The sequence below is a fragment of the Heterocephalus glaber genome, unplaced genomic scaffold (assembly GCF_053883595.1).
Source record: "Heterocephalus glaber isolate CG9 unplaced genomic scaffold, H.glaber_assembly_v1.0 deba00001457, whole genome shotgun sequence".
NCBI classification, from domain to species: domain Eukaryota; kingdom Metazoa; phylum Chordata; class Mammalia; order Rodentia; family Bathyergidae; genus Heterocephalus; species Heterocephalus glaber.
The window spans coordinates 41,085,966-41,106,686 of NW_028258305.1; the positions used below are offsets into that span (position 1 = coordinate 41,085,966).

General features: G+C 51.6%; 1 protein-coding gene across 14 annotated transcripts in view; it reads left to right on the forward strand.

Annotated features, from left to right (window-relative positions):
• The window catches only part of Cib4 (calcium and integrin binding family member 4), a 109,258-nt gene that overhangs the window by 972 nt on the left and 87,565 nt on the right, over positions 1-20,721 (forward strand). For 11 of the 14 annotated variants that reach the window (XR_015453223.1, XM_087216560.1, XM_087216566.1 and 8 more), the window contains exon 2: positions 6,956-7,175. Coding sequence is in view for 2 of the 14 variants with exons in the window: in XM_021253596.2 (XP_021109255.2) it covers positions 7,158-7,175 (18 nt within the window). In the remaining 12 variants the exon portion in view is untranslated. Of the gene's footprint in view, positions 1-38; positions 5,651-6,955; positions 7,176-19,715; positions 19,823-20,721 lie in introns of those variants that run through there. The other 3 variants (XM_087216561.1, XM_087216565.1, XM_087216562.1) reach the window with 2 other exon arrangements.

The window sequence follows — 20,721 nt, forward strand, 5'->3', positions numbered from 1 at the left end:
GATTTCCTCCCCCTCACCGCCCCCCCCCCCCCCCCCCGCTGCAGGCCCCACTGCCTTAGAGACCAGCAAGGCCAGCTGTGGACCTGGGCACACATGAGGCCACGCCCAGCGCTCCTCCTCAGGCTCCCAGGCTCGGCTCCCCAGGGGCTTCTACCTCGGCCTCACCAGCATGCCCAGGAGGGCTTGAGACAGTGCCGGAGAAGGCCACGCTGGGCGTCCTAGCAGGACTAGGGTCCGACTGAAACAGGGCAGGGGCCCAGATGAGCAGGCATGCTGAGAGACTGGAGGAACTGGGGTAAAATCTCCCCATGTCTTCATTTCTTCATTTGTCAACATGGCAGCCTTGCCGGCGAGGAGGGAGAGGCACGGAGACCTCAGGAGAGGTGCTGCCGCACTCTCAGAGCCTCCTGGCCTTATCTCTCCACGGGGTGTCATGGCAGATGATCCCACAGGCCTCGCTCAGCTCCAGACAGCTCTGGACTTGGATGTCTGAGTGAGCAGAATGACTGGAATGCAGATCCCAGGGCCAAGGAGGGTCAGAAGTCCTTCACGGGACCCTGGCATGGGCCACACAGAGAGATATGGGAGGGGCCCAGAGCCTCTGACCACGAGCAGGCTCAGCAGACAGTGAACCAGCAAGGAGGACACTGTCTGCCATGTCCTGGACTGGCCTGTCACCCCCAGGCACTACACTTCTCCAGTGGCATACCAGAAGTGCAAACCTCCATTCCACAAGTATTTGTTAAGCTTTTTCTGTGTGATTGGCTTGGTGCATTACATCCACTATCTCTAGTCTTTACATCTTGAAAAGTAGGTCTGCTTATGCTCATGGCCATTTTATAAATGGAGATTGGAGGCCACACAAGCAGTCATCCAAGCTCACTCAGCTGAGGAGAGGCTTCAGTCTGTCTGCCTCCCAAGCGCCATTCTCTTCTCCATGACTCTTTGAGCCTCAGTTTTTCTGTTGTGAAATGGGATAGATCATTATACACCTCTACCTACTTCCTAGCAAGTTGGTTTTAAGGGATTGGCGGAAGCCACATGTGTGCAAATGAGAGAATATGAGGATATGATGACTTTTGCTCTTTAGGACTTGGGTTTCTGGACCACAGCCTGCTGGGAGGCCCCTGAGTTTGAAGCCCGTTGTCCTTTCTCCCTACAAAAGAAGGTGTTGGATTCTTTGCAGGCATAAACTGACCATGAGCTCAGCCTCAGCCTGTTGCAGGCTTTTCCCCTGGTACCTTCTCTCTCACTAGAAGAAAAGTCCTATGCTTCCCAGCATTCCAAGGGAAGGCTACAAGCCAGGCTCTGTGTAACTAACTGTGATGCGCTGGGTCCTGGCCAGGGTCACCCCATAAGCTACCTTCCCTATGGGGTGTCTAGGTGCACAAGTGGCTTGCTAGCCCTGCTTTCAGGGTGCCAGTGCTGTGTCTGGGTCCGCTCACTGCTGACTGCCAAGCCAGGCTACTGAACAGATGAAAGGCGATATTATAAGTGGAAAAGGGAAAAAGCTGTCTTTGGGGGCCAGGCATCTATTATTAATTATAACGAGGCGTGTTCTCACAGCACTTCAGAACTGGCAGGGCCTTTAGAGATCACCTAGCCCAGCCTTCTCATGTTACAGGTGAGGAAACTGAGGCCCAGAGAGTAGGGAGGGAGTTGCTGATGGTCGCACAATGAGGGAGGGGAATAGGGCCTGCACTCTGGGCATGTAGCACCTACTGTGTACGGAACAAGAGCATCCACCATGGGGAGAGCATGACACAGCTACGGTGGCCACCAAGCCCAGAACAGCCCGGTCTCCTTCCTGCTCTTTCTCCACTTGTCCCTTGTGGAGGGGGACCCGGGTGGGGGCCCTGCTGGTACAGTCGAGGCTTCTGAGTGGCTCCCAGACTTGCAGACAGGAGTCTTCTCCCCCTGTTCTGGGCCTGGGTGGACTGTGCCACAGATCCAGCAGCCCATCACACTTCCTTCCACGTGAGAGGGGGTGCCTCAGACCCGTCACACCTCCCGAGGTCGACCTGTCACCACCTCGTGTTTGCTGTGGCATTTGGGGTCAGTCACTCCTTCCTCTTCCTTGGTTTGCACATCCATAAATGGAGGTTTTGGACCAGGAAATGTCTACCCTCCCTTTGTTTATAACATCCCATTACCTCCTGCTCGTTCCCCCACTTCTCTCAAGAATTAGGCAAAAAGAGAAAATAGCCACTGCTCTGCACTCTAGATTGTGAGGAAAAGGACACTAACAGAGTTGGGATAAATTGCATAGAATTTATTATTAGTTATTATATTTTTTATAAACATTACACACAAATTATTTTCCAGCCCATTTTCTATTCCATTCCTCTCTAAGCTGTAAACACATCTGAGTACTTTCATACTTCACATGACTCATGTGGCTCTCATCAGCTGGGACGCTGCTACCTCCTTGCCTCTCCCCTCTTCTGCCTATTGGGCTCCTATTCAGGCTTCAAGACCCAGCTCAGAGGCCACTCCTTCCCTTGGAGCATTCCTTAAGCTCCTCCTTTTGGAACCTCTGACTCCTTTGTGCATCCACAGACTCCTATCCAAAGCTCCCATTCAGCTGGTTACTCTGCCTGCCCACTGAATTAGTTGGCTCTTCAATACTGGTCGTCCCCACTGGCCTCCTGTCTTCTCCACAGTGGGCAGCCCTCTTACTCCTGCTACACTTCCCACAGTGCTTTGTGTGTCAGAGCTGGCCCACACGTTCCCTTAGGTCCTCAGTACACAAGTGAAGGCCTTGAAGAATTGTGTGCCCACTGGGTTGAAGAGCAGCAGTGTCAGTGGGAGAGGGGCTCAGATGGCCAAGTCTCAGGCAGAAGAACCCAGGCACTCTGGTCCTGAGACTGCAGAGGGGCACTTCTATGCTGTGAGCTCTGTGAGGGGGGAGGAGGACAAAGACAGACAGGTGTGTCCAGGGCTCCAAGGGACCACAGACAGCAGAGAGGGCACTGAACTGGAATTCAGTGCCAGTGCTGTTGGGCCATTTGGGAAAGCTTCATGACCTCCACGCCTACTTTCTTTTCTTATACGATGAAAAGGTTGATTTTGTGAAAAGATGCCTTCCCCTTCTGACTTTCTGGGATACTGTTGAAAGCCCTGTCCCTGTGATCAGCAGTGCTCACGCCACAGTGGCTGAGAATGTGGCCAGGGAGACTCCTGTGTTCACTGCTTCTCTGCCTTGCTTTTTGAGCAGTTTGGTTGAAAGCTGGGCAGGACTAGTAAGGTTAGAAGTACAGCACTGACCCTGAGTCAGACAGGCTGGGCTCAGTCCTGCTCGACCAGGCCTTGTGTGAAAATTCCAGTCCACTCTGTCTGGACCAGACCACAAGTTCCCACAGGGCAGGACCAAGTCTTCCTCGTTTCCGTACCCTGAGCCTTTAGCACAGCAGCCAGCGCAGAGAAGGGCTCTGCAAACCCGCCTCTGTCACAGGCGGGCAGTGCGGCTGACCTAGGCGGGTAGGCCTGGGGCCCATGGCTCACTATAGGAAGAGGTGTCCAGAGCCACCCAGCATCAGCAGGGGGCAGGCCTTAGAAAGGGGAAGTGGCCAGGGAGCCGAAGCAGATTGGGATGACTGACACAGAGCACTGTGCCGGGTGTGGTGGCCACGGGTGCTGTGGATGTTACTGAGGTGTTTCACGATGTATCTCTGCAGGGAGCGAAGTCAGGGATTAGCTTGGCTTTACAGAGCATAGCTGGTCCCACTGCGGCCTGCTTGCGTTTGTCAAGAGCCTCTGTTTGTTTAACATCTCAAGCCCAGATCAAACACAAAGGCAACTGTGAGCAAAGGGAGACTCTGTGGGCCGTGGGAGAGAACCAGGCTGGGAAGCTAGACACCTGGCCCTCTCAGTCCCGTCCCCATGGAGCTGTGAGACCCAGGGAGAGGGCTGTCCCTCCTGGGCAAACAAGGGCTCAGACTGAAAGATGGTGGGGCTAAGCCCAGCCCAGGGTTGGATGCGGCTCTACTGAGAGTGAGGTGAGGACAGCTAAGCTGAGGACATGGAGCTGCTGGGGGCTGGGCCGTCATGAGCATAAAGCCCCGTCGTCACCCCAAAGCTGCCTGACCCACATCTAGCGGCCCTTGGCCTAGGCAGGACCTCCTAGGTGCCCTCCTCTCTGACCATGAATATTCACCTCCAGCGAACATCTTTAAATGCATGTGCCTATGGCTTTGCAGGGCACTGTAGCTACAACTCAGACCCAGTGGTCGCCTTGTATAGGCCTGCAGCGTACCACGAATGCTGCAAGATTGTCTTCAGCAAGGCTGTCTTGGTGTTCATTCCCCCCGGCAGGGTGTAAGATTGCCCACTTCATCCTCCCCAACACTCCCCCAAATCTTCTCGATTTGCCATTTCTATGCCCCTCACTTTTTTCCTCATCCCTGTTCCCTTTCCCTTTCTTCTTCAAAACCTCCTTCTTCCCATACTTGGGGCAAGGACATGGACAGTCACAGCCACATCTGGGATCTAAGTCAGGCCAGCAAATGAGAGTCTCCCACTTGGTGTGAGTGAGTGAGTGACTGTGTGTGTGTGTGTGTGTACACACACATGTGTGCAGGAGTCTGTGAGCCTTAGAGATGCAGTGCCAGTCCTGGTTCCCTCTTCTTCTCTTACTCTTTCCCAAGCCTTCAGGCTCCCACTCCACCCACACTGTTCTCTGTGCTCGGCCAAGGATCACAGAATAATCGAAGCTGGAGTAAAGCTCAGACCTGTTCCCTGGTGCCCATAAAGAAACCAAGGCCCGGAGAGGAGGCTGAGTACCTGCCACTCTTGCAGCATGGAAGACCACAGCTGGGACTTGGACCCAGCTCTCCTGACTTCCCAACCCACCGCTACAACATAAGTTCCCGAAACTCACCCTTCCCACTGTGAGAGTCAAGCCCCTTAAGACTGTTCTCTGCAGAGACTCTGGAGCAGCTGTGGCCTGTCTTTCAGGACAAACACATTGCTGCTAAAGAAAAAAGAGAGCCCAGAGATGTAGTCAACAGCCTCACAAATCTTGAAATCCTTCTTTGCTGGTTTATGGCTTCTGAGAAGCAGGCAGAGGCAGCCTGTTCTCAGCCCCAAACACAATCATTATAATAGCACTTGCAATGATTAATCAGCCAGTGAGTATCGAGTGGTGCCTGTGCGATGGGCGGCACTGTGTGTGTGACTGTCTTGGGGTGGGGAGAGGGCAAGAGAGCGACTCGCACCTGATAAGCAGGCTGCGGGTGTCCTTTCCTCAGTGGAGGGGCTTGGGCCCCCACGGCACTCCTTGATACTGGCACGTCCTGTCAAGGGCTGTAGCTGTCCCTGCTGAGGGAGGAATTCTGAGCCCTGTGGTCCCAGCTGCTGGGCTCCAGATCATGCTGGGAGAAAGGAATCGACAAAGAGGAGCAGGTTCCCAGCCTGTCACCCAGATTAATGAGGGGCCTCAACAGCATGATGTACGTGGCACAAGTGGGAGAACGTGGATGTTCAGCCTGGAGAAAAGATGCAGGGACATGTAAGCTGTCACATAAGGAAGGATTAACTTTGCTCTGTGTGGCCTACGAAGGGCAGGTGATCTGTGGGGGTGACACAACCAAACAACAGAGTTTTCAGCACAACATAAGATGGACTATTCTCCAGGATGCCCTGGAAGAAGGTATGAGCTGCCCAGGATGATAATGAGCTCCAGGTCAAGAGGGGCCTGCAAGCATAGCCTGGTGGATCCCTCAGGTTGAGGCCATTGTAGGAGGATTCTGGGCACTAGTACTGTGGCTGGCATGTAGCAGGTCTGCAAGTGGTGCCTTTTGCCATGTCTGTTAACTGTACTGAGTTTGGGTCTGGACTGGATTCCCTTTGTGGTTCAACTGGGCTCAGTCCAGTTCTGGGGGGCAGTCTGTCTATGGAAAGCTCTTTGTCCCCCAGCTTGGAAATGCTGTAACTCCCTGGGTCCTGGCCACAGGAAGGGCTGCACTGGGCTTCTCACTGCTGAGCCTCCCCCAGGGCTAGCTTCTCTCTGCTCACTGAAACCAAGCCCAAAGACCACCCGAATACACCCTACGTGCGGCCTCCTGTGGACGCTCAACATGCACATGTTGGAGTGGGGACCTGGAGGCCCTGGGAGTCCAGCAAGGGAAATGGGTCTCCGGCAGGCTAATTACTGGGAGCTGATTCTATTAAGCAGATAGCTAGCTCTTGGCAAAGCAATTATACCTAATCAGCCCCTTGCAGTAGTCCACAGGGACAGCCATTTGAGCCAGACACACGCGTGAGCAGGAACATCGAAGCACCCTGGGAATAGGCCCGGCAGGCTCATCTGAGGCCAGGGCCACTCCCGAAGCAGGCTTCTCCGCCTTCCCAGGCTACCCAGGTCTCAGGCTGCTGTGCAGCCACAGTACCGCTGAAAAGGACTCAGAGACTTCGGCTAAGATGTGGCTCTGCCACTAAGGAGCTAAATTTCATTGAAGAGAGCATTTCTTAGACTTGTGCCTCAGTTTCCCTATCTGTCAAATGAATGGGCTGGACTACAGATGATCCCTCCCAAGCTTAAAATGGTAGCCCCTCCAATCCAACTGGTTTGGATTTCAATCCAAGTTCAAATGAACTGGCCAGCTAGAGAAAAACTTGTGTGAAATCCCTAAACTTGCAAATTTGTCTTGGGGGATCAAATTATTCAGTCTGTTTTGAAAACAAACTTAATATGTTTTTAAAAAGTATGGATGCCCTATTGGTGTTTTTATTTTTTTCATTTAGAAATTTTATGAAATGTGTCTTTCCACCCAAAACATCTGTGATTTTGCTGACCACAATTTAGTGGGTTATGGGCCTCTATTTGACAGGGAAATTAGGTCAGGTTTGAAGTAGGAAAAGGGGGTCTTGGAAATGAAGGAGGAGCAGGATGGAGGCAGAGATGCTGGCCATGGCAAGGATCATGCTTGTTCACATGGCATTTTCCTTCTCCAAGGAAGAACTTCTTCAAAGGGTCTGAGGTGCTAGATGGATGGTGAGGAGGAATTGAAACATCAGTCCATTCCCACTGGTACCAGCATGGCAGTGCAGGAGAAGGAACCAGAAGGCAAGAGACCTTCCAGTGCCAGCTTCTCCGAGCTGTGGCCCAGGACGTGAGGACAGCATTCTCCACAGAGCCTGCCTTGTGCGAAACGAAGATGCGACTCCTTCCCAAGGTGAGGGTGCTGTTGGCAGCGGACGCCCAGGGCCCCTCTCCTGCCCAGCCCTTCTCTCTGTTCTGATTTTCTTACTGTGGCTTTGGGAGCAGGGTGGCCTTGCTGGAGCAGACTGTAGGGCCACTTGACGTCCACCTCTGTCCTTGGTGATCTCAGACAGCTGGTGCTCACGGGATTAGATGAGAGCCTTGGGCTGTCCTCCGAGAGGAGCTCTGGCTCTGACTGGCAACCAGCGGCCTTGCTGGGCCACAAACAGCCTTTGGGCTCATGGAGGTGGGGGCAGGCGGTGCAACACAACCTTGACTCAGGACGGGGTGGAGAACAGCTGATATCCCTGGCTCAGGCTCTCGGACAAGAGGAGGAAGGAGACAGGACATGGGCTGGAGCCCTGAGCCAGGCCCAGGTTTTTCTGCTCCTCAGCCTGGCACTAACCATTTGCCAAGAGGGAAGCTGTAGAGAAGGAGACGTTTTTTTCCCCATCTTCTGGGAGCAACGGAGAGAAGGCTGGCCTGGAGGGATGCTGGGAAGCCTCGAGTGCAGGCCAAAACAATATGCATTGCTACTTGGGGGTGAAGGGAACATGCAGGGTGCCCAGCAGCGATATCATAGGATGAGATTATGGCTTTGCTGATTCTGCGCGGCCCTCAGAGCCAAGCCCGAATCCCATGCCCAGCATGGCCTTCCTAGCCCACTCTCCAGCTACACCCCTACTGCTTCCCTTAGGGCTCTTTGCCTCTGCCACTCTCTGTTCTTTGCATTTCCCTCCAAATGCAGCAGGATCTTTCTTGTCTTTATGTCAGAAACACACACGATACCAGGTACATATATGAATGTACTTAGTACTCCCAACAACCCTAGGAATGGCATCATTCCTAATTTATAGATAAGGAAATTGAGACTCCCAGTAAAGCAACTTGTCTAAGCTCTTACAGTTAAATAGACAGATCCAGGATTTAAACCCAGACCAGTCTGCCTCCTGCCTGCGTTTCTCCTCTGCCACACTTCTTCTCTAGAAAATGACAGGGTGGAGCCAGGCAACAGCAGGGGAATAAAACAGAAGGTGCTGTCAACGCTGGGCTGCACATAGTTAGAGCTTAGAAAAATACTGTCACACGAATGAATGAAGAGCTCAGAGGAGAAGGTGGTGTGTAGGGCTGGGACTCAGCACCTGGGTTTACCCCAGAGGAACGCATGCTTGACTTTGAGTAGGAAGTAGGGCAGAGCTGTGGGCAAAACTTAGCTATTCTAGCTCACAAAGGGGCTTGGAAAGAGGACTATCAGTGAACAGCTGGGGTCTCATCCAAGGTGGAGATGAAGGAGGGAGGCAGAGCTGTCCAAGGCCTGGCCCTGGCACAATGCCCAGGCAGGGACTTAGAAGGTCTCCTCATCTGTGCACAAACTGAAGGATGCTTTGGGGCTTTGAGCCAGATGTCTGGCAGAAGGGAGACTTCTCAAGGCACCCTGGCAATCCAGAGGGGAAGGGGCCATCCAGCCACTTGGATGAGTGTTGGTCATGGCTTCAGGAGGATGGAGGCAGGGTGGGGCCCCAGGCTCCGAGCTGCACACATCACCAATGGTCCAGAGATGGTGCTGTCCAGTAATGCATGGAAACCACAGCTCGTCAGGGAGACAGAGGTCAGCCGGGAGGCAGCGCTCAGGCGGAAGGGCACAGCGCCGCCAGGGAGATGGAAAAAGTGATGTCGTTAAAGAACAATGTGTGCCAAAGGAATGAGCTGTAACTAGAGGGATCCGAAAGGACAAGCAGGAAAACGGCTGCCAGAGGCCCAGGGGTGTCTGTGACGGCCTGACACAGTCCCAGAGGAGGGATGCAGCCCCAGCCCCCAGGCTAAAGGGCAGTTACCCCATAGGCTCCATGGTCCTTTTCTGCTCCCTAATACCCTGCCAGGCAACCCTCTGGTCTATTAATAACTGCTTGATGAATTGAGTCACGGCAGGCCTCCTGGCCAGAGAATGCTGCCCTGTTTCTCCAGAGCAAATCGAAGGAGGCAGTGAAAGGCAGAGGAAGAGCGGAAATTCTGGTGTGTCGTGGCCTCTGTTCCCTCCTTCTGTGATAAAGGCTGGGAAAAATCAGCCTCACACCATAGGCCAGGAAAGAAGCCTCTCCCCTTGACCTGGCTGGGGAAAGGGACTTCCAGGGCCTGGCCTGGGCTGGGGAGGGAGGGGAAGGCCTGTGGAAGGCCTGGGCTGATCAGAGGGAGGCAAGTATCTCAGGAGGCACTCAGAAGTTTAAGTCTGGAAACCAATGCCAAAGGGAGCTGCATGGGTGGGAGACCCCAGCTGGCCTAAAGTCCCGTTTAGGACTCAAGGAAGCAGAGGCTCAGTGAAGGAAGGCAAGAGCTGGGGCTAATGTGATGCTGGTGTTCAGGCCTGAGTGAGCACAAACCCTCTCGCTGTTTCCCACTAAGAAAAATTCCTGATAAGCAAGGACGATGGAGATCCTAATAGCAGCCAGGGCACGAGGTTGGAGCAGATATCTGTGTTGGCCTGGGAATCTGGAGGAACTGGAACTCATACTTTTGCTGTCACAATTTCTGGGACCACATTTGGCCCTGGGTAGGGCTCCAACTCACCTCATGCTACCCCGTGGAGGGCAGCTTTGTGCAACGGGGATTCTTGCCTGCCTGGGGTTATGGGGCGAGGGAGCTGCTCGGTTGCGGGCCTGAGATTCTAGGAAAGAGCTGATCTTCAGTGACTTGACTTGGGGAGACAAGTAGCCACACCAAGCCCTCTGTCCATCTGCTGATGGACTTGCCAGACATATGCTCTCGTGTGTGCCCTGAAACTTGGGTTCGCAAGCACGTCCCGTGCATATGTGGTCACGCTGTCATCCGCACACCTGTAGGGAGGGAAGGTGGCTCTGAGGTTCACTCACTCAGTGGATGGGAAAGCAGGACACCTGGCTAATTCCCCAAACACACTGCATCTGTGCCTCTTCCTCCTCTGCTCTGCGCACACCTCCTGGCCCTCTCAGAGGCTTAGATGTTCCTTGACTGCCAGGACAGGTCTCCTCCACAGCTTCAACTGTAAATCCTGCTTCACCTCCCAAAGGTGTCCTTGACTTTTGCTCTTGGTTAGAGGCAACCTTATCTCCAAGAGTGGAAAGAAGGACAGAAAGGGAAGCCTCAGGCCTCATGCAGGCAGGGAAACCGAGGCATGGAGCTGGCCTGATCCAGGAAAGGCTCCAGGCATCTCTGTCCCCAGGTCCAACAAGAGGGGCCTAGAGCTGCAGGGACAGGCAGCAGGCTGAGAAACACTGTTCTGTTTTCTTAAGCTCCCAGCTGGGACCGGGAACAGCAAATCCTCTTTGAATAAAACAGAAAAGGGATTTAAAAAAATCAAGACACCAACCTTCTGAAACAGGACCCCCCCCCCCCCATATAGAGATTAACTTCTTTCCTAAGCTTTATTTTTTCATTTCTATAAACATCTTAATTCATGCTGACATCACAGCCAGCCTGGATTACAGATGGATAGAGAGCTGAATGGCCTGATCTCCGCCTGCCATACACGCATACATGTGCCCAGGTGCCTGTGTTTACTCTCTCTCCTGGAGCCGCCCACAGAGCCAGAGCCATGGAGGAGCAAAGAGCCAGGCTTTATTTCTAGCTCTTCTGCTGAGCCTTGGACCTCGGTTTCCTCATTTGGAGAAGAGGTGGTTAGACCAGTCGATGCTAACACTCCTGCAGCCCACCCTCTGGGGCTGCCCTGCCTGTGTGGACGGTGGTCCTCCTGATTCCCCACCTGCCCCCACCCCTGGCTTCTCCAGGGCCTTTCCTGCTTCCCTCCTCCTGACAGCCTTCAGGCCTGGGACACAACCCCGTGGGGCAGGGAAGTCTGCTCTACTCCAAGTGGTCCGGGGCTGCTTCTGAGGTTCTTTTGGCTCTGCAGTTATTTCTGCTGTGTAGTGATGGCTCATCACATGTGAAGCACCATATGCTGCCCTGGGACACAGTAGGGGCATCTTCCAGTCCACTCTTTCCCCTCCTGCCTCTCTCTCTTTTAAATGTACACCCTGTATCTGCTTCGGTCACTGCATTTTCTAGTTTCTGGTTCTGCTCGGTCCTACATCACGTTGCTCCAGTCAGAACCCTCAGATGGTCCCACTGCCTTCAGGGAGAAGACTGGATGGGCTTCACTGCCTGTAGGCCCAATGGATCCAGCTGGGCCCACTTCCCCAGGCTGGCTTCCAGGCCCACCTGCCTGCCCGGGCCCCTGGGCTTTTGGAGCTCCAAACCCACCACGCTTTTTCCATCTTGGCCCCCAGGTAAACTCTACCCTCTCCAGTGGTCCCTTCCCCCAGAGTCCTCAGTGACACCGGAGAGGGTTTGCTCCCTATGATGGGCTCCTTCACCTTCACCCTGGTGGTGAAACACCATTTTGACAGAAAGGTTCCTTGCACTGTAAGGACTGGATACCAGTCTTTCCACCAGGCCACAGGCTCCCAGGACAGGACCAGTTTGGGGTGTCTTTAATGCTGACTCTGCCTCTGTTTAATGCCTACGTTATAGATATGCATTAAGTAAAGGAATGAGTGGTGTGGAAAATGCTCTCTTTAACTGTAGTTGGAATAAGACTCAGCACCTTCAGTGAAATCTGGACCTAGGATTCCCTGAACGAGTGTCACCCTCTTTTGTTTTTTTTTTGTTTTTTTGGTACTGGGGATCGAACTCGGGTCCTTGTGCTTGCGCAGCAGGTGGTGAAACCACTGAGCTAAATCCCCGGCCCAAGCGTCACCCTCTTGTGAGGAGGCACCTGACCTTCCCTGAAAGTTCCTCTTTTCGCTCCTGATGCTTGACTTTTGAGATTCTCAAATCCTCAAATTTCTTTTTAAACCGTCCTCCGGCCTGACAACAACATCACCCCAATCAAGCAACAGACTTTAGATGCACATTTTCAGTTCCTCTCATCTTCATCTGACAAGTACAGTCACTTCCATGCCTTGATTATGTTTTGGTTCTTGAGGCTGCAGCCAGCTGCGGTTATTCTCCACTCTTGTTGGCATCAGAGAGGAAGGTCATTGTGGAGAAGCAACTGGCTCAGCTGGGACCAGGAGAGAGATATTAGGCTCCCCCACCATCCTGGCCATGGGGAAGAGGTGGGCCTTGCTGCTCTGGCTGGAGCAGAGGTGGTTGGAATCCTTAGTTGACTCACTTTGGTCAAAGTTCCTCACAGGTCTTTTTGAGGTATTTTGCCAAAGAAAGAATTCTGTGCTTGGATATATCTGGGGAGCTAGTCCCACTCAATTAGTCCTTAGTCACAGCCTCAGAAGCCAAGTCTCCTAATTTAAACTTAGAAAGGAGTTATTCTAAGGACCCAGAGTAGCTCAAAGAATCTCCTGGAGAGTCAGGAAATTAAGGTCAGAGGCAAAGCAGCCAAGAACAACACCCAAAATCACCTTGTAAGACTTGTCCCCAGGAGACCCTACCGCTGCACAAATCCTTTGACTTGAGCTACCAGCTCTGTCAGCTCTGGATGTTCCCTCTAGAATGACTGCCAACGTAGCCTCTGGAGACAGACAGTCACTGCTATCACCACTACCCTTGCTGCCGTGCAATGGGTTTTGCACAGACCCTCCATCTTCATATTGGATTCAAAGCCTGGGAAAATGCATCTGACTTTGGAGTGAGGTCATGGACCTGCCCGCTTAGCTGCAAGAGAGGCAGGAACAATGGGAGTTGGCCACTTCTGGCTTCTGCACTGAGGCATCCTCTGCCTCAAACACAGGAAGGAAGAGCAGGTGCCAGGTGGGTGAAAAGAATGATGACGTTATCTACGCTGTGGTCCTAGGCCCCCTCTTGGAAGCTCACAAAGCTCTAGAACAAGGCTGTCTATCTCAGCACTGTTGACATTCTGGGCTGGACGCTTCTTTGTTGTGTGCTATGCTGAGCATTGTAGGATATTTGCAGCATGCATGCCTCTACCCACTGTACCCAGTACTGTAGCGCTCCGCTAGTTGTGACGTTGACAAATGTCTACATTCGTTACCAAATGTCCCCTGGGGGACAAATTCACCCCGGGTTGAGAGACACCGTCTGGAGATCTGCAGGAAATTTGCAATACATTGGAGGGAGCAGGATTGGTTTAACCTGCTTTCCCAAACTGATTTGACCATGGGAAACATTTTTCTCTAACTGAAGCCTCCCCGATTTTATTTCACAAAACTTATTTGGGGAAATGCTGAGCTGGTAACTGATGATGTGGCTCTAGGAATTTAGTGGTGTTAGGAGGTTGCACATGTTTCAGTAGTTCCGATCATCACTTTCCCCACCTCCCTGAACAGGCTGGAGTCTCCTGGAGGACCAGCTTTGCGAAGGCCCAGGCTCTGGGGAATTGGTTATGACTCTGGGAAACATTCCCAGGGTCCAGAGGAGGATCCCGTAGAATGCCATTTAGATTGAAGGGTCATGTTTTTCCTCTTGACTGTAAACTTGTCCTGTAGGCAGAGTGCCCTAACCACCAGGAAAACAGCCTTGGGAAAAGCCTCCTGCCTATGGCTACCCGTGTGGCTTCCTGCATGATTTGACAACACCCTCACAAGACTCAGGCAGACTGTCACCTCAGCTGGTCTCCAACATGTGCACCCGGCTGCCCTGTCTGTATTCCACACACACATTTACCAGGTTGAGGTCCTTATTACTGCCCAAGGAATGCTCCCGGCATTAGGTCAAGTGTATCTGCCCAACCTGGGAAACATCCCTACCACTGAGTGGTCGCAGGCCTCCTGAAGGGTAAGCCACCCCACGGGCCTTGCCTTTGAGACAAGGAATTAGAATTGCTACTGCTAGCCTGGAGTGACATAAGCACAGAAGTGTGTGTTCCTGCATACTTAGCTGTCCATTCTGGGGACTTCTGTGACCCCTGCAAGTCCCTGTGTGGATGGTTTAGCTTTTCCCTGCAGCTTCATCTTTTGACCTCCCTCATGTGGCTATGATGTCTCCCACTGACTTTGGCCCTGAACCATGGGAAACTGGTCCAGTGGATGTAGAATAAGACCAGAGTTAGACAAAGCTGTGTTTGACCCACTCTGGGCATATCCCTTGTCTCTACCAACATCGGTTTCATTGTCAATGTAGATTTTTTAAACAGTTCTCCTCCCTTACGTTCTAGAATTTTGTATTTTAGGTACCAATAGGTGCCTCCTGGGTGGTAGAAAGTGGGGTCCCCTGAAGCCTCCCTGAGAATTGAGGGCCCCCATGCACTGAGCCTGAGGGTATATCTTCATGGGGCAGGGGAAACAACAGGAGTGGGGAAAAAAAAGACCTGAAAATGCCTTGGATCCCAACCAGCAAGAGGATGCGCCAGTGGAAAATTCCTGCTGTGTGTCAGAGGCCCACCTGGCCCGGGTGACAGCCAGCCAGCCGCACAGGCCCCAGGGCGTGTTTAGACAGCACTTTCCTGCCCTGGCCACAGTTTCCTCTGGCCCTCACCAACACCTCTCCTGGAAAGTGGGCTGGGCTAGGCTGCTCCTCTGGGCCCAGAGAAACTGTGTGTGTCTCAGGTTCCAGGTTCTGGGAGAGACACAGTGAGCTCTGATAGAAAGAATGGACAGCAGGAGGCTCAGGCCCAGCCCCAGGTCTGCCTGAGCCTGTCTCTGTGACCGGAAGTCGCTGCAGCCCGTCTGTGGGCCTGGGGCTTCCCACTAGGTGGACAGGGCCATCCTCAGCAGTTCTGACATTCTCCTGGAGCAGATGTACAGGCTCGGAGGGACTCCACATACATCATAGAAGAGGCCGAGGCCCCTTCACGGACAATGCTGAGCCGACTCTGAGACTTAGCTCACCCTCCAAGAAAGGGGGCTGAGTGGCTGTCTATAACTATGGGGCCAATGACTTTGACAGTGCCCTTGGTGCCTGCCGAAGTTCACTGGGTTGGGCACGCAGACCTGGCAGGAGCACGGGGAGCCCTGAGCCTCAGGGTGCCCTGCTGGGGGAAGTCCTTGAGTCTGTGATCTCTCCGGGAGCCAGGCTAAATGCTCCGGTGTGGGCCGGGCAGGTCACTGAGCCTGACCATGGTCAGGACTAAGAGGCCATCTCCTTCACACGGATCCTTCACTTCTCACCTCAGCTGTCCAGGTGGCCCAAGGCCAGGTCAAACCCTGTACTCAGCTGGCTGCTGGTACCAGGTCTTTGTAGAGGGGCGTCCAGGCCTCATCCTAGCCAACTCCCTTCCCATCCTTCTTTAAGCCCAGAGCCCTTTCTCCAAGTTCTCCCAGCCGTTCAGAAAGAATGGTCCATTTCTCAGATCCCAGTCTGCCCCCCCAGCTCCAGGTCAAACCTGCCCTGCACATAGCCCCAGCTGCCTGGTGCTGCCCAGTGAGTGAGCTGCAGGCAACCTGTGCTCCCTGAGGCCAGCACCTGGGAAAACTCTTCTGATTCTCATCCTCTTAGTTTCCAGCCTATGTCTTTTCTTTTTCTGCATTTCTACAGGATCCCTAGGGACTCTGGCATCCAGAAATCTCCTTCTTGCCCCTCCTGAGAGCCAGAGCTAATTTCACATTGTTAATCCTCGAAATCCTAGGACGTGGGCTAGGAATGTGGCTTAATAGTAGAGTGCTTGCTTAGCAGGCATGAGGCTCTAGGTTCAATCCTCAGTATTGCAAGTGAAATAAAAAAAATAATAATAAAAGAGAAATTCTAGGGTGCTCCAGGATGACTAAGTGCTAGTGCATGAACTCAGTGATATGAGGATATGTTGCCGCACAAAGCGAGGACAGTGTCTCCCTTTTACCAAGGTCCTCAGAGGCCTCATCTCACTCAGTCAGCCAGCCAGCCATGCTGGCTCGGGTTCTGAGAAGCAGCTAACATCCTACGGGCCATGTCACAGAGCAGGACATGGCTTCCTGGGGCCCCAGGTCCCAAGGCAGGGCCCTTCTGCCGCTGCTTGAGAATCGAAAGAGGGAGGTTGAGCCCAGAGTGTCCTTACTGGGGGTGGGGTGGAAAGCGGCCTCGTTCGGGACAGGTCTGAGCTGGCTGGAATGATGTTTGAAAACTGTCACCGGGTGATTGACTTTTCCAGTGTGCTGCTGCGGCTTTATAGCTCAGTTTGCATCCTGATTTATGGGGAGCAGGATTCCAGCAGCCCTGGGAAGGGTTCTGGTTTCTGCTGGGCTTGAGCTCAGGGGGAGAGGCGGAAGCAAGGGGCGGGTTTGGAATGCAGGGAGTTAGGAGGCTGGGAAGAGAGGCTGAGGATGCTTCTGCCTGCCTTTGGCTGCAGACCCTTTGGTAAAAAGAGGCGGGATGAGAACCCCAGTATCGGCCACAAAACACAGCCCTGTCTGTTGGAGCCACACAGATACCGTGTGTGCTAGTCCCTCACTTTCTCACTTTAACAGATGAGGCAAATGAGGCCTGGGGGAAGGGGACATGAAAACCCATGCTTTCAGCTCCAAAGTCCATTTCCCCATTAGCACAGGCAGCACCCCTCAACCCCAGGGGAGAAAAGCGGAGGGCACGAAGCTTGTCAGCTGACAGGCTTGGGTCCTATCCTGGCCTGCATGTATTGCCTGCAAATTGGAGCAGTGCCTGAAACTCAGTTTTTTATAAATCAAGTGGATACAGTGAGTGATGCTCTAGGGCTGGCTTGTTCCAGCTCCAAAAGCCAACTGTGTGCATTTCTTCCCAGCCTGCATTCTGTAGCTCGAAATGGGCCAGGGTAAAACTGTGGACACTACAGAGATGGGTGAATGCTACTGACCAGGCTGGCTGTTAAGCCCTGACCCGCGCTACCTGGATATCGTCTCGGAAAGTTCTTGTCACAATACCTAGATTGAAGCAGAGGCTCACAGATGGTTACCAAGAGTAACATTCTCATGTTTCCTTCAGCCTTATTATGTTTTATTCCTTTATGCACTTGAGAAACTAATTCGGGCAAGAGTTCCTTTCCTCTGACACATGGATGCAGACAGGCAAACCCTGAGCACTGAGCACGCAGGTGGTCGGTGGAGAGAGGCGTCTGAGCTCGCATCCCTGGTGGCCCTTCATGGACTCTGCCTGCGGCTTTCCACAGGGCAGGCGATTTATAGGATTAGAAATCTGGGAATCCTAGTGCCACAAGGAGCACTAGGGACCATCTGTCACTGGTGCAAGCCTCTCCTGTCACAGATGAGGAAACTGTGGCGGGGTGGGGGGCATGCCCAAGGTCACACAATTATGTGCCTCCTTCCTGTCTCCCTGAGGGCACTTCCTTACCCCTGGGGAGCCCAGTCTGAGACACCTGCTTTATCATTTCCTTCTTTCCTTTCTTCCTTTCCCCCCTCCCCTCTTTCTCCCTCCCTCCCCTCTCTTCCCCCCCCCCAGCTCTCTCTAGGTAGGATCTCACTAAGTACTCCAGGCTGCCCATGAACTCACAATCCTCCTGCCTCAGCCTCCCAAGTGCTGGGATTACAGGTGTGCTTGCCTTAGTATTTTTCAAGCACATACCTCTGTTTCTCTTTGTTCTTGGTTGGTCTCCACTAGAAAACAAGACTCTGTGGACAAGGGCTTGGTTTATTTTATTCACTTGTGTATCCCCTGGGCACATAATAGGTGCCCTAAAGATATTCTCCTTAAATTTTTATTTATTTATTTATATTTTTCCATTTTATTTTATCAGTAGTGTTTGTAATTCATGCAGTTTACAGTCATCTTGAGGAGTGATTACATGTACATATTACACCTTGGTTTTTTTTATCTTCTTCCCCTTCCCGTCCCCTCTCCCTTTTCCTCTGGTTCCCCAATCAGCTTTTTCGCACCTGTTGATACTACAATGGACCCTCAAGTTATGACCGGCCTGACATACAAACAACTTAGGTTACAATTGGAATTTTGGTTTTAACTTATGACCAAAGTATTGAGTTATGACCCAAATGCTGGCTACTTGCTCTTCCAAATGGTCTCAGATACAATTTAACCTTTAAAGAGTTCTGGAAGGAACTGTGTTAAATATCATACTAATATCTGCTGCGAACATTTTCCCATTTGCTGTTTTCCTTTGCTTTGTGGGGTTCATTGAGAAATCCTGGGCCAGTGTCTCTCTAAGGACACTGAGATCTGCCTGTGTACAGGAGAGAGACTTTGAAGGCTGTGTAGAGGAGCCTGAGCCTTCATTTGACCAACTTGAGTTACAACCTGCCCTCACAAACAAATTGACTTCGTAAGACAAGGGTCCATTGTATTTGTTTTAGCACATGTCATGGTTTATACTATTTACATCGGTTGGGGTTTTTAGGTTCCTGTACGTGGCATATCTTTATTTCTCCCATTTCCCCTTCCCTCCCTCTTCTCCCTCTTCTTGTTCCCTTGGACCATTTCTCTGTTGGACAGGATCTGTCCCCTGTCCCTTTCTATCCATCTTTTATCATTTTCTTTGTATTTTACCACACCCAAATGAGGGACACCATATGGTATTCAAGCTTGAGTATCTGATTTATTTCACTCAACATTATGTTTTCCAGGTGCATCCATTTTCCTACAAATGCCTCAAATTTGTCATTCTTTATAGCCAAGTAGTATTCCATTATATATAGATACCACATTTTGTTTCTCCAATCATCAGTTGATGGGGATATGGCTGCTTCCAGGATTCAGCTGGTATAGGTGCTGCTGAAGTGAGCACTCCAGGATTTAGCTATTATGAATTGTGCCGCTATAAACATTGGTGTGAACGTTTCACTGTAACATGATGACTTATGTTCTTTAGGGAAGATATCTAGCAGAGGGATAGCCAGATCGTGTGGAAATCTCCATACTGATTTCCCTAATGGTTGTACTAGTTCACATTCCCGCCAACAATGCAGGAGGGACCCTTTTCCACCACAGCCACACCAGCATTATTATGGTTTGATTTCCTAATGATGGCCATTCTTTCCAGAGTAAGATGGAATCTTAGGGTTGTTTTAATTTACATTTCTCTAATGGTCAGAGATATTGAGCATTTTTTCATATATCTGTTGGCCATTTGTATTTCTTTCTCTGTGAGGTGTCCATTTCTATAGCTCATCTGTTGACTGGGTCTTTAATGTTAGGCAGTTTAATTTTTTTGAGTTCTTTGTATATTCCAGATATTAGTCTTCTGCCTGAGGGGTAGCTGGAAAAAATTTTTTTTCCCATTCTGTAGGTTGTCTCTTCATTCTCCTGATTGAATCTTTTGCTGTACAGAAGCTTTTTGGTCTGTATAATAATCTCGTTTGTCGATTCTTGCTGTTATTTCCTGTGCGATTGAGATTCTGTTTAGAAAAATCCTTTCCTACTCCTATGTCAAGTGTTTTTTTTACCTATTGTGTCTGTTTAATGTTTCTGTTTTAATGTTTAGATATTTCACCCATTTTGATTTTAATTTAGTACATGGTGAGAGACCAGGGTTCAGTTTTATTCTTCTACAAACGGATAGCTAGTTTTTCCAACACCACTTGTGGAACAGGCTATCTTTACTCCAGCATGTGCTTTGGCCCCTTTGTCAAAGATCAAATAGTTGGATGTGTCTGAGGAGGTTTTTGCATCCTCGTTTCTGTTCCATTGATCCATGTGTCTGTTTTCGTTCCAGTACCATGCTGCTTTTTATCACCCCAAAAGCTATTCCGGGGAAGACCTTTTCTCAGTTCTTGCAATGACACTGTGAAGTAAAAGTGATCATCTCCATGTTACAAACAAGTAAGCAGTTGTAAAGAAGTTTAGTGGCTTGTCCAGTGTGCCACGGACCACATCGGGACACCCTGGATTCTAAAACGCTGCCTCTGTGGCTGCAAACCAAGGGTTAGGCTTTCAAACCAAACCCTGTGTTTGCCATTTCTGAAATATTTCAGGATTTAAAAAACTTGAAAGAAATAAAATTCTAGGATTCTTTGTATCTCTTCAGTACTGCAGAGGCTGCTCCGTTTGCAAAGAAACACCCCACCACCACCACCACAATCCCACCCCAAATTGACCCTTCAGGCCCCTCTGGTGCCCGGATCTCTGATAGCGCTTTCCCATGTTCGTGTTCTCTCTCTTCCCTGAGATCCACTAGGGCAGTGGTGGCAAACATATGGCACACGTGCCACAGCGGGCTGTTGGTGTCATGGAAAGCTCTGAAATGTTCGCCATCCCTGCTTTAGGGTAAGCCTTCATCTAATTCTTTGCTTCCGTAGCACCTAGTTTGGGCCAAGCAGAAGCCAGCAATATGTGAATGTTGAATGAAAAAAAGGAGGGAGCAAGAGAATGAGGAAGGGAAGAGGAGAAAGAGGAAGGGAAGGAAGGGGAAGCAAGATATTCTGCCCTGAGGGAACTGAGGGCAAAGACCCTTGTGGACAGGGCCAGCGTGGGATGGGGGTTGCTGCTGGAACTGGGGCAGGGACCCGCACGGGGCCCTCTTGCCAGGTGATGGTGTGGGACAGCTCTGATCGGTCATTCTTTTCGCTCTGGGTCATGTTGAGGGGTAGAAGGAGGGTGTATCCTGGCACCCAGCAGCCAGTCTGGTACCCAGCAAGGACTTGATAAGAGTTGAATGACCAAATGACAGTGTGGTGTGAAAAGCAGGCTTGCTTTGCAGGTCCAAGTCCTAGGGGCCCCTT